We start from the raw sequence: 13,197 nt of genomic DNA, 5'->3' as shown, positions 1-13,197 counted from the left end.
CCTTATAAATACTAAAAATGCCCCATTGCTGATACTATAAAACACAGAAAGAAATATTACCTGCCAGGGGGAGAATACCATTCCTTTTTCATTGGTATATGGTTGTGTCTGTGTTTGTTGAAGATTTATCTCATGGAGACTATAGGCCACAGCATACACAGCATTGTATATATTGTAGCCCTCTTCACTCATAGTGGGGTCAAAAATGTGTCTGGGAAGTAATTCCAAAGAAGCATTGGGTTGGCAGTTCTCCAAAAGATGACAGTCAAACTTAGAAAATGGACACTTGAAAAACAAAAACCAAAACTTAGGAAGATAATTGTCCTCTGGGTATTTGTAGGGATTAACTGTTTGAATAAAATTCATAAACTCAATCATCTCTTCATGGTGGTGTGAAAAAATGAGACTTCCATGAAATGACTCTAACATAAAATAATCAGAATGGCTATCAATATCCCACGAAGAGTTCAAGACCCAAACTTTCCATGTAACTAATAGTTGTGCAACATGCCGCATTAACCCTTGTATAGAAATAATATCCCCATAAATAACTATTACATTTGCTGATGATTCCTCAATCTTCTCCATATTTTTCCATAATGCATTGGAAAATGCATTCCATGTGCCAGGGATCATTTTCAAAAAGGCTATGCAGATGCCATTGCTCTCCATATTTTCTCTCAAGTCTGATAGAAACTGAGTACCTCTGTGGTCATCTGGGAGCATCAGCCCAACCCAGGACCAGCTGAAATGAAGCATCAAAAGGACTATGGCAAGTGACAGAGATGTGTCCTTTGGAGCCATCTGATAGAGTGAATTAAATTGACCTTGGTCATTCAAGATAGAATCAAAAGGCCCAAAAGTGAGCTGAAGAGATCATGAAATATAAGGCCATGAAACACAATCTCAGATCAAAATCAACAGATGGAAACAGTCAAGTTGAAGATCGACTTGTCTTGTAATCTCACTACATTTTTTTCTACAAAAATTGCCGACAGGCCTCTAGTTCCAATAACCTAGCTGGTCTTACCCACTTTTCCTTTCATTCTATTTTAAGTAATGGAAATAAGGTTCTATTAAGTATCTCCGTACTTTTCTATGATAAGTGATTAACTCTAGTCCCCCATATTTTACATTTTCAGATTCCTATAATATCAACAAAGTGTATTTGTCTCCTAGTTCCCACATTCTATTCCTCACCTGAGGTATTTTGTAGAGTTGTAGCAGTGTTCCAATATGGGCAGATGCTGACCATGATGGTCCTGTGAGTACAGCAGGTGACTTTCTCTTGTGTCCACAGTCACAGTTAGGAAGGGGATTGATTATCCCTGTATGCCAAAGAAAGGCACTATAAAGAATATTCTTTTCAGTGTATGGAATATTATAGATATCATATCCAAGAGTTGTATTGGGTAGAAGATGAGGGTTTCTGTTGATCTCCTCAATGGCAAACATCAGGGCCAGAACAAACTGGTAGTTCTTAAACTTATACCTGTATAGATTTCACAAAATTACACAGGAAGAAGCCATAGACTATACAACATTTCTATTTGGTGAAGTGTTTTATAATGTAAATGCCAATATTTCTATGAAATCATAATTTTTGAGTCTTCTCATGGATAACTGAAATGAGAATTGGCATTTTAAGCAGCAGATGAGATTGATAATGTCCTACACTCAAGAATTATGGTCTCGCCAGAGGAAAACACCGAACGCCATCTGGAACCCTGGTGCACAGAGGCTCCCGGAAAGGGCGGCGGAGATCTTCCTGGTTGCTGCCACCGCGGAGAGCTCATAAGCAACACCCCACGAGCAAACTTGAGCCTCAGGAACACAGATAAGACCAACTTTTCTGCTGCAAGTGACCTGCCTGGTGAACTCCAGACACAGGCCCACAGGAACAGCTGAAGACCTGTAGATAGGAAAAACTACACGCCCAAAAGCAGAACACTCTGTCCCCATAACTGGCTGAAAGAAAACGGGAAAAGAGGTCTACAGCACTCCTGACACACAGGCTTATAGGACAGTCTAGCCACGGTCAGAAATAGCAGAACAAAGTAACACTAGAGATAATCTGATGGCGAGAGGCAAGCGCAGGAACCCAAGCAACAGAAACCAAGACTACATGGCATCATCGGAGCACAATTCTCCCACCAAAGCAAACATGGAATATCCAAACACACCAGAAAAGCAAGATCTAGTTTCAAAATCATATTTAATCATGATGCTGGAGGACTTCAAGAAAGACATGAAGAACTCCCTTAGAGAACAAGTAGAAGCCTACAGAGAGGAATCTCAAAAATCCCTGAAAGAATTCCAGGAAAACACAATCAAACAGTTGAAGGAATTAAAAATGGAAATAGAAGCAATCAAGAAAGAACACATGGAAACAACCCTGGATATAGAAAACCAAAAGAAGAGACAAGGAGCTGTAGATACGAGCTTCACCAACAGAATAGAAGAGATGGAAGAGAGAATCTCAGGAGCAGAAGATTCCATAGGAATCATTGACTCAACTGTCAAAGATAATGTAAAGCGGAAAAAGGTACTGGTCCAAAACATACAGGAAATCCAGGACAAAATGAGAAGATCAAACCTAAGGATAATAGGTATAGAAGAGAGTGAAGACTCCCAGCTCAAAGGACCAGTAAATATCTTCAACAAAATCATAGAAGAAAACTTCCCTAACCTAAAAAAAGAGATACCCATAGACATACCAGAAGCCTACAGAACTCCAAATAGATTGGACCAGAAAAGAAACACCTCCCATCACATAATAGTCAAGACACCAAACGCACAAAATAAAGAAAGAATATTAAAAGCAGTAAGGGAAAAAGGTCAAGTAACATATAAAGGCAGACCTATCAGAATCACACCAGACTTTTCGCCAGAAAATATGAAAGCCAGAAGATCCTGGACAAATGTCATAAAGACCCTAAGAGAACACAAATGCCAGCCCAGGTTACTGTATCCTGCAAAACTCTCAATTAACATAGATGGAGAAACCAAGATATTCCATGACAAATCCAAATTTACACAATATCTTTCTACAGATCCAGCGCTACAAAGGATAATAAATGGTAAAGCCCAACACAAGGAGGCAAGCTATACCCTAGAAGAAGCAAGAAACTAATCATCTTGGCAACAAAACAAAGAGAAGAAAAGCTCACAAACATAACCTCACATCCAAATATGAATATAACAGGAAGCAATAATCACTATTCCTTAATATCTCTCAACATCAATGGCCTCAACTCCCCAATAAAAAGACATAGATTAACAAACTGGATACGCAACGAGGACCCTGCATTCTGCTGCCTACAGGAAACACACCTCAGAGACAAAGACAAACACTACCTCAGAGTGAAAGGCTGGAAAACAACTTTCCAAGCAAATGGTCTGAAGAAGCAAGCTGGAGTAGCCATTCTAATATCAAATAAAATCAATTTTCAACTAAAATTCATCAAAAAAGATAAGGAAGGACACTTCATATTCATAAAAGGAAAAATCCACCAAGATGAACTCTCAATCCTAAATATCTATGCCCCAAATACAAGGGCACCTACATATGTAAAAGAAACCTTACTGGAGCTCAAAACACACATTGCACCTCACACAATAATAGTAGGAGATTTCAACACCCCACTCTCATCAATGGACAGATCATGGAAACAGAAATTAAACGGAGACATAGACAGACTAAGAGAAGTCATGAGCCAAATGGACTTAACAGATATTTATAGAACATTCTATCCTAAGGCAAAAAGATATACCTTCTTCTCAGCTCCTCATGGTACTTTCTCCAAAATTGACCATATAATTGGTCAAAAAACAGGCCTCACCAGGTACAGAAAGATAGAAATAATCCCATGCGGGCTATCGGACCACCACGGTCTAAAACTGGTCTTCAATAACAATAAGTGAAGAATGCCCACATATACGTGGAAATTGAACAATGCTCTACTCAATGATAACCTGGTCAAGGAAGAAATAAAGAAAGAAATTAAAAACTTTTTAGAATTTAATGAAAATGAAGGTACAACATACCCAAACTTATGGGACAGAGTGAAAGCTGTGCTAAGAGGAAAACTCATAGCGCTGAGTGCCTGCAGAAAGGAACAGGAAAGAGCATATGTCAGCAGCTTGACAGCACACCTAAAAGATCTAGAACAAAAAGAAGCAAACACACCCAGGAGGAGTAGAAGGTAGGAAATAATCAAACTCAGAGCTGAAATCAACCAAGTAGAAACAAAAAGGACCATAGAAAGAATCAACAGAACCAAACGTTGGTTCTTTGAGAAAATCAACAAGACGGATAAACCCTTAGCCAGACTAATGAGAGGACACAGAGAGTGCGTCCAAATTACCAAAATCAGAAGTGAAAAGGGAGACATAACTACAGATTCAGAGGAAATTCAAAAAATCATCAGATCTTACTATAAAAGCCTATGTTCAATAAAACTTCCAATCAAATGGAAAAAAGATAGCATTTTTAGCAAATGGTGCTGGTTCAACTGGAGGTCAACATGTAGAAGAATGCAGATCGATCCATTTTTATGACCCTGTACAAAGCTTAAGTTCAAGTGGATCAAGGACCTCCACATCAAACCAGATACACTCAACCTAATAGAAGAAAAACTAGGGAAGCATCTGGAACACATGGGCACTGGAGAAAATTTCCTGAACAAAACACCAATGGCTCATGCTCTAAGATCAAGAATCGACAAATGGGATCTCATAAAACTGCAAAGCTTCTGTAAGGCAAAGGACAATGTGGTTAGGTCAGAACGGCAACCAACAGATTGGAAAAGGATCTTTACCAATCCTACAACAGATAGAGGCCTTATATCCAAAATATACAAAGAACTCATGAAGTTAGACTGCAGGGAGACAAATAACCCTATTAAAAAATGGGGTTCAGAGCTAAACAAAGAATTCACAGCTGAGGAATGCCGAATGGCTGAGAAACACCTAAAGAAATGTTCAACATCTTTAGTCATAAGGGAAGTGCAAATCAAAACAACCCTGAGATTTCACCTCACACCAGTGAGAATGGCTAAGATCAAAAACTCAGGTGACAGCAGATGCTGGCGAGGATGTGGAGAAAGAGGAACACTCCTCCATTGTTGGTCAGATTGCAGACTGTTACAACCATTCTGGAAATCAGTCTGGAGGTTCCTCAGAAAATTGGACATTGAACTGCCTGAGGATCCACCTCTACCTCTCTTGGGCATATACCCAAAAGATGCCCCAACATATAAAAAAGACACGTGCTCCACTATGTTCATCGCAGCCTTATTTATAATAGCCAGAAGCTGGAAAGAACCCAGATGCCCTTCAACAGAGGAATGGATACAGAAAATGTGGTACATCTACACAATGGAATATTACTCAGCTATCAAAAACAATGACTTTATGAAATTCGTAGGCAAATGGTCGGAACTGGAAAATATCATCCTGAGTGAGGTAACCCTATCACAGGAAAACACACATGGTATGCACTCCTTGATAAGTGGCTATTAGCCCAAATGCTTGAATTACCCTAGATGCCTAGAACAATTGAAACTCAAGATCAAAATGTGAATGCTTCACTCCTTCTTTAAAAGGGGAACAAGAATACCCTTGGCAGGGAATAGAGAGGCAAAGATTAAAACAGACACAGAAGGAACACCCATTCAGAGCCTGCCCCACATGTGGCCCATGCATATACAGCCATCCAATTAGAATAGATGGATGAAGCAAAGAAGTGCAGGCCGACAGGAGCCGGATGTTGATCTCTCCCGAGAGACACAGCCAGAATACAGCAAACACAGAGGCGTATGCCAGCAGCAAACCACTGAATTGAGAATAGGAACCTGGTTGAAGGAATCAGAGAAAGAACTGGAAGAGCTTGAAGGGGCTCGAGACCCCATATGTACAACAATGCCAAGCAACCAGAGCTTCCAGGGACTAAGCCACTACCTAAAGACTATACATGGACTGACCCTGGACTCTGACCTCATAGGTAGCAATGAACATCCTAGTAAGAGCACCAGTGGAAGGGGAAGCCCTGGGTCCTGCTAAGACTGAACCCCCAGTGAAGTAGATTGTTGGGGGGAGGGGGGCAAGGGGGGGAGGATGGGGAGGGGAACACCTATAAAGAAGGGGCGGAGGGAGGGGGATGTTTGCCCGGAAACCGGGAAAGGGAATAACACTCGAAATGTATATAAGAAATACTCAAGTTAATAAAAAATAAAATAAAATAAAATAAAATGTGAAAAAATCTGGGACTCTAGTTTATCATTATATTGCTTTGTCTTTCATGTGTAGATAATATTTTAAAAACTCCATGAATAAGGAATTAGGTTCACATTCGAACCCAGCATGATTGTGAAAGCATTTACAAGACTATGTGTGCTCAAACAAGACATAATACCAACATAGAGAATATAGGCATGAAATTTCACCCTGAGCCAAAATGCTATTGAGATTCGATAGTAACTAGATGAGAGATAGTCTATATCTTCACTATTGTGATCCTTGAGACGTCAACCATACTCAAAGGAAGGTTCCAGTGACAATAGTACTTATAGAATACAAACTGTACTTGATTGGAAAAAATTAGTTTGGTAAGAGGATAAGGGTCAAAAGAGGGATATGAGAAGATGGGTTTATATGGGTGAATATGCTCAAAATGTTTTGTATGAAATTAGTAAAAAATTAATAAACGACTTTCAAGGCAAAAATAAAATTTGAAATGTATGTCTAATGGAGGGCATTTGGTCAGAATTGTGAGAAAAAGTAAATATAGTTTTTGTCAATAGACAAAATAGATTTAAAGTATACATATATAAATATGATATGTATCATCTTGATAATTTCATACATGCAAGCAAAGCTTACAAACACAATATTGAGTGCAATCACTAATATTTCACTATATACTTCATGATCAAATAGTACAGGTGATCCTAGCTTCCCAACATAAAGCAATGATAAGGAGATGGGGAATTATTTCCAAGATTTTATCACTTTATTTTAGATTCAATTTTTGAGAAAGCATGGTATGTCATAAACAAGTATAATTCGTCAAAATTTAACAAAATTATGCTTGTTATTATTTTTCATGCAATGATATTCAAAATATGCATTCTATAGATTGCTTAAACATTTATTTTAATATATTTAAAGTATCTATATGTTCACAAACATGTGTAATATCTTTATTTTCCTAAAATGACCAGATTTATTTTTCTTTTTTCTCATTTTTTCATTTTCCTACCCATATTACTACCCATGCAGATCTATGCTCTCTGTCTATCTGTCTTTGTCTCTCTCTTTCTTGTGTGTGTGTGTGTGTGTGTGTGTGTGTGTGTGTGTATTTAAAAAAACAAACAGGAAAATTAAAAAAGCAAGAACACAGATATTTAAAAAAAACATGGAACCTGTATTTGAGGGTACACACTATTAATACCATCACCCAAGAGGCAAAAGCAGATAGATCTCTGATTTTAAGTTCAGCCTGGTGTACATAGTTTTAAGACAGCCAGGGCTACATGAAAGAATGAAGAAAGAAACAAACAAAGAAAGAGAGAGAGACACACACACACACACACACAGAGAGAGAGAGAGACAGAGAGACAGAGAGACAGAGAGACAGACAGAGACAGAGACAGAGACAGAGACAGACAGAGACAGACAGACAGAGACAGAGAGAGAAACAAAAATGTTTTCCTGGGAATGGGAGTCATTCCTTCAGTCACAGGATGCGAAAAGCAGAAGAAAACAGAACTTTGGCCAGCTGGTCTACATAGTAAGTTTTAGGAATACTAGGGCTATATGAGTTAGAGAAACTGTTTCAAAATAAAAAAAATTTAAAAACCCAAGAAAACCAGTGTAATATCATATGAAACTTCCTCCCACCGCACCCAACCACCCCACACTAAGTTTTTTAAAGTGAAACAAAGTATTTTAGCTAGTTATTTTTTATTGAATGAAACACCATGACCAAAAGCAAACTAAGGGGTAAAGGTATTTTGGTATCTTTATTATGATTACTATTGCTGTGGTGAAACACCATGACCAAAAGCAAGGTGAGGAGGAAAGCTTTATTAGTTGATTACCTGCACACCATAATCCATCTCTGAGAGACATTAGGACAAAATATCAAACAGGGTCAAAAAGTGGAGGCAGGAGATGATACAGAGGCCACAGTGTGGTTCTACTAACTGGCTTGCTCATTATGTGGTTTGCAGCCTGCTTCCTTATAGAATTCATGATTACCAGCCTCAAAATGGCTTCACCTACAATGGGCTGAGTAATACTATTACAAGTTTTCCTACAAGCCAATCTAATAGAGACATTTTCTTAACTTATCTTCCCCCCTCCTTTCAGATGACTTTAGCATGTTTCAAGTTGATACAAAACTTTGCAACATATTTAGCTTTTACTTCTTCATTGCTGTTCATTATTAGAGGAAGTCAGGACAGGCACTCAAGTAAGGCAGAACCCTGTACACAGGAGCTGATCCACCAGCCATGGAGCAATGCTGTTTATTGTTTTGTGCACAGAGGTTGGCTCAGTCTCCTTTCTTTTGGAACCCAGGGCCACATTTGCAGAGGTGGCGCCCCACCCATAATGGATTGGGTCTTCCCACACCAAGGAAGGATTAAGAAAATACCCTACAGATCTGCCTATAACCAATCTTATTGAAAAAATTACTCAATTGAGACTTCCTCCTCTCCAGTGACCCTAGTTTGTGTCTAGTGGATATAAAACTAATCAGGAATAAGATTTAAAAAATCTTCAAATGTTAAGAACTTGGTAATAATAGTTTAACAAAAGTATAAGGTAATGACTACTAAAAATAATCTTAATAAGTGGTTATTTACAAGATTCTTATTAGAATAGTGATCATAACAGAACATACAGACAAATCTGCAGAAAATGTCAGAATTCTGAAAAATTTCTTGTATTATCTCTAAATGTTTACTACATTATACAACTTACACTGAAAATTAGATACTACTCCATGAATTATCTACTTATTCAATTAGAGGAGATAAAGTTGAAACATCATACAATTAAATAAATTTTAATCTGTTAATTTAAAAGAAAATTAACCACAAAGGTCTAGATATTTTCTTCATCTATTTCTGTTATCTATAACTATTTGTGCAAGTGATAGTTTGAGATAAATGGTAGAAAAACATCCACAGTCCTGACAATGACTGCTATAAGCACTCACCTAAGCAAACCATGACAACATCTCTTACATCAGAGAGGGTGATGGGTTTGAAGGGTTGCCTCTGTTTGTGGTTCCAGCTCTGCTGGAAATTTCCTTTATTTATCATAGCTACTTTACTAATTGTCCAGAGAAAAGGGGAGCTAGCAAACACAACCCAAATGCCAGTTAAAGAATAAAGTATAGATTGAAAAATATCATTGAATACAATAAAGCACACACAACAGTTGTGCTTCTCAAATAATTGAATATATCTCCAATACATGAGAGACCTCCATGAATGGATTTAAAGGATGCTCAATGGCCATTCTGACTGTGTATGGAGAAAAGACCACAGGCTGCAATTCTTGGACATAGAGGCCTCAATTAAAAGGCCACAGGCAAGAGTGGAGAAATATACATAAGATAAAGATATATTTAGTGGTGCTCCCAAACCCCGTGGGAGAGAGACCTCACCGCCTGGTCAGGTGGGCACTCCTGAGGCTGCAGAGCGGAGGAGACCACCAACACTGCCCACCCCTGCCCACATCCCTGGCCCAAGAGGAAACTGTATAAGGCCTCTGGGTTCCCGTAGGGGAGGGCCCAGGAGCGGCAGGACCCCTGTGCCTGAGACACCGTCGGAACCTGAAGGAAACAGACCAGATAAACAGTTCTCTGCACCCAAATACCGTGAGAGAATCAAGAGAGCTCATGGGCAGCACCCCGCGAGCAAACTTGAGCCTCGGGACCACAGGTAAGACCAACTTTTCTGCTGCAAGTGACCTGCCTGGTGAACTCAAGACACAGGCTCACAGGAACAGCTGAAGACCTGTAGAGAGGAAAAACTACACGCCCGAAAGCAGAACACTCTGTCCCCATAACTGGCTGAAAGAAAACAGGAAAACAGGTCTACAGCACTCCTGACACACAGGCTTATAGGACAGTCTAGCCACTGTCAGAAATAGCAGAACAAAGTAACACTAGAGATAATCTGATGGCGAGAGGCAAGCGCAGGAAACCAAGCAACAGAAACCAAGACTACATGGCATCATCGGAGCACAATTCTCCCACCAAAATAAACATGGAATATCCAAACACACCAGAAAAGCAAGATCTAGTTTAAAAATCATATTTAATCATGATGCTGGAGGACTTCAAGAAAGACGTGAAGAACTCCCTTAGAGAACAAGTAGAAGCCTACAGAGAGGAATCGCAAAAATGCCTGAAAGAATTCCAGGAAAACATAAATAAACAAGTAGAAGCCCATAGAGAGGAGACACAAAAATCCCTGAAAGAATTCCAGGAAAACACAATCAAACAGTTGAAGGAATTAAAAATGGAAATAGAAGCAATCAAGAAAGAACACATGGAAACAACCCTGGATATAGAAAATCAAAAGAAGAGACAAGGAGCTGTAGATACAAGCTTCACCAACAGAATACAAGAGATGGAAGAGAGAATCTCGGGAGCAGAAGATTCCATAGAAATCATTGACTCAACTGTCAAAGATAATGTAAAGCAGAAAAAGCTTCTGATCCAAAACATACAGGAAATCCAGGACTCAATGAGAAGATCAAACCTAAGGATAATAGGTATAGAAGAGAGTGAAGACTCCCAGCTCAAAGGACCAGTAAATATCTTCAACAAAATCATAGAAGAAAACTTCCCTAACCTAAAAAAAGAGATACCCATAGGCATACAAGAAGCCTACAGAACTCCAAATAGATTGGACCAGAAAAGAAACACCTCCCGTCACATAATAGTCAAAACACCAAACGCACAAAATAAAGAAAGAATATTGAAAGCAGTAAGGGAAAAAGGTCAAGTAACATATAAAGGCAGACCTATCAGAATCACACCAGACTTTTTGCCAGAAACTATGAAGGCCAGAAGATCCTGGACAAATGTCATACCGACGCTAAGAGAACACAAATGCCAGCCCAGGTTACTGTATCCTGCAAAACTCTCAATTAACATAGATGGAGAAACCAAGATATTCCATGACAAAACCAAATTTACACAATATCTTTCTACAAATCCAGCACTACAAAGGATAATAAAGGGTAAAGCGCAACATAAGGAGGCAAGCTATACCCCAGAAGAAGCAAGAAACTAATCGTCTTGGCAACAAAACAAAGAGAATGAAAGCACACAAACATAACCTCACATCCAAATATGAATATAACAGGAAGCAATAATCACTATTCCTTAATATCTCTCAACATCAATGGCCTCAACTCCCCAATAAAAAGACATACATTAACAAACTGGATACGCAACGAGGACCCTGCATTCTGCTGCCTACAGGAAACACACCTCAGAGACAAAGACAGACATTACCTCAGAGTGAAAGGCTGGAAAACAATTTTCCAAGCAAATGGTCAGAAGAAGCAAGCTGGAGTAGCCATTCTAATATCAAATAAAATCAATTTTCAATTAAAAGTCATCAAAAAAGATAAGGAAGGACACTTCATATTCATCAAAGGAAAAATCCACCAAGATGAACTCTCAATCCTAAATATCTATGCCCCAAATACAAGGGCACCTACATACGTAAAAGAAACCTACTAAAGCTCAAAACACACATTGCACCTCACACAATAATAGTGGGAGATTTCAACACCCCACTCTCATCAATGGACAGATCATGGAAACAGAAATTAAACAGAGACGTAGACAGACTAAGAGAAGTCATGAGCCAAATGGACTTAACGGATATTTATAGAACATTCTATCCTAAAGCAAAAGGATATACCTTCTTCTCAGCTCCTCATGGTACTTTCTCCAAAATTGACCATATAGTTGGTAAAAAAACGGGCCTCAACAGGTACAGAAAGATAGAAATAATCCCATGTGTGCTATCAGTCCACCACGGCCTAAAACTGGTCTTCAATAACAATAAGGGAAGAATGCCCACATACACGTGGAAATTGAACAATGGTCTACTCAATGATAACCTGGTCAAGGAAGAAATAAAGAAAGAAATTAAAGACTTTTTAGAATTTAATGAAAATGAAGGTACAACATACCCAAACTTATGGGACACAATCAAAGCTGTGCTAAGAGGAAAACTCATAGCACTGAGTGCCTGCAGAAAGAAACAGGAAAGAGCATATGTCAGCAGCTTGACAGCACACCTAAAAGCTCTAGAACAAAAAGAAGCAAATACACCCAGGAGGAGTAGAAGGCAGGAAATAATCAAACTCAGAGCTGAAATCAACCAAGTAGAAACAAAAAGGACCATAGAAAGAATCAACAGAACCAAAAGTTGGTTCTTTGAGAAAATCAACAAGATAGATAAACCCTTAGCCAGACTAACGAGAGGACCCAGAGAGTGTGTCCAAATTAACAAAATCAGAAAGGAAAAGGGAGACATAACTACAGATTCAGAGGAAATTCAAAAAATCATCAGATCTTACTATAGAAACCGATATTCAACAAAACTTGAAAATCTACAGGAAATGGACAATTTCCTAGACAAATACCAGTTACCGAAGTTAAATCAGGAACAGATAAACCAGTTAAACAACCCCATAACTCCTAAGGAAATAGAAGCAGTCATTAAAGGTCTCCCAACCAAAAAGAGCCCAGGTCCAGACGGGTTTAGTGCAGAATTCTATCAAACCTTCATAGAAGACCTCATACCAATATTATCCAAACTATTCGACAAAATTGAAACAGATGGATCACTCCCGAATTCCTTCTATGAAGCTACAATTACTCTTATACCTAAACCACACAAAGACCCAACAAAGAAAGAGAACTTCAGACCAATTTCCGTTATGAATATCGACGCAAAAATACTCAATAAAATTCTGGCAAACTGAATCCAAGAGCATATCAAAACAATCATCCACCAAGATCAAGTAGGCTTCATCCCAGGCATGCAGGGATGGTTTAATATACAGAAAACCATCAACGTGATCCATTATATAAACAAACTGAAAGAACAAAACCGCATGATCATTTCATTAGATGCTGAGAAAACATTTGAC

The 13,197-nt window shown here is 38.7% G+C and overlaps 1 protein-coding gene across 2 annotated transcripts in view; it reads right to left on the bottom strand.

Annotated features, from left to right (window-relative positions):
• Positions 1-13,197, bottom strand: part of Vom2r38 (vomeronasal 2 receptor, 38) — a 63,047-nt gene that overhangs the window by 44,761 nt on the left and 5,089 nt on the right. The window contains exons 1-3 of one of the 2 annotated variants that reach the window (XM_087555198.1): positions 1,797-1,817; positions 1,201-1,494; positions 61-867 (exon numbers count right to left, since the gene is read on the bottom strand). In XM_087555198.1, the coding sequence (XP_087411324.1) occupies positions 61-867; positions 1,201-1,455 (1,062 nt within the window). In that variant the 5' untranslated portion in view covers positions 1,456-1,494; positions 1,797-1,817. 2 annotated transcript variants of the gene reach the window in all.

This window comes from Rattus norvegicus, chromosome 1, assembly GCF_021556685.1.
Source record: "Rattus norvegicus strain SHRSP/BbbUtx chromosome 1, alternate assembly SHRSP_T2T, whole genome shotgun sequence".
Classification (NCBI taxonomy): Eukaryota; Metazoa; Chordata; class Mammalia; order Rodentia; family Muridae; genus Rattus; species Rattus norvegicus.
Note: the sequence above shows the minus strand (reverse complement) of the source record. Positions and strands in the feature narration are given on the sequence as shown.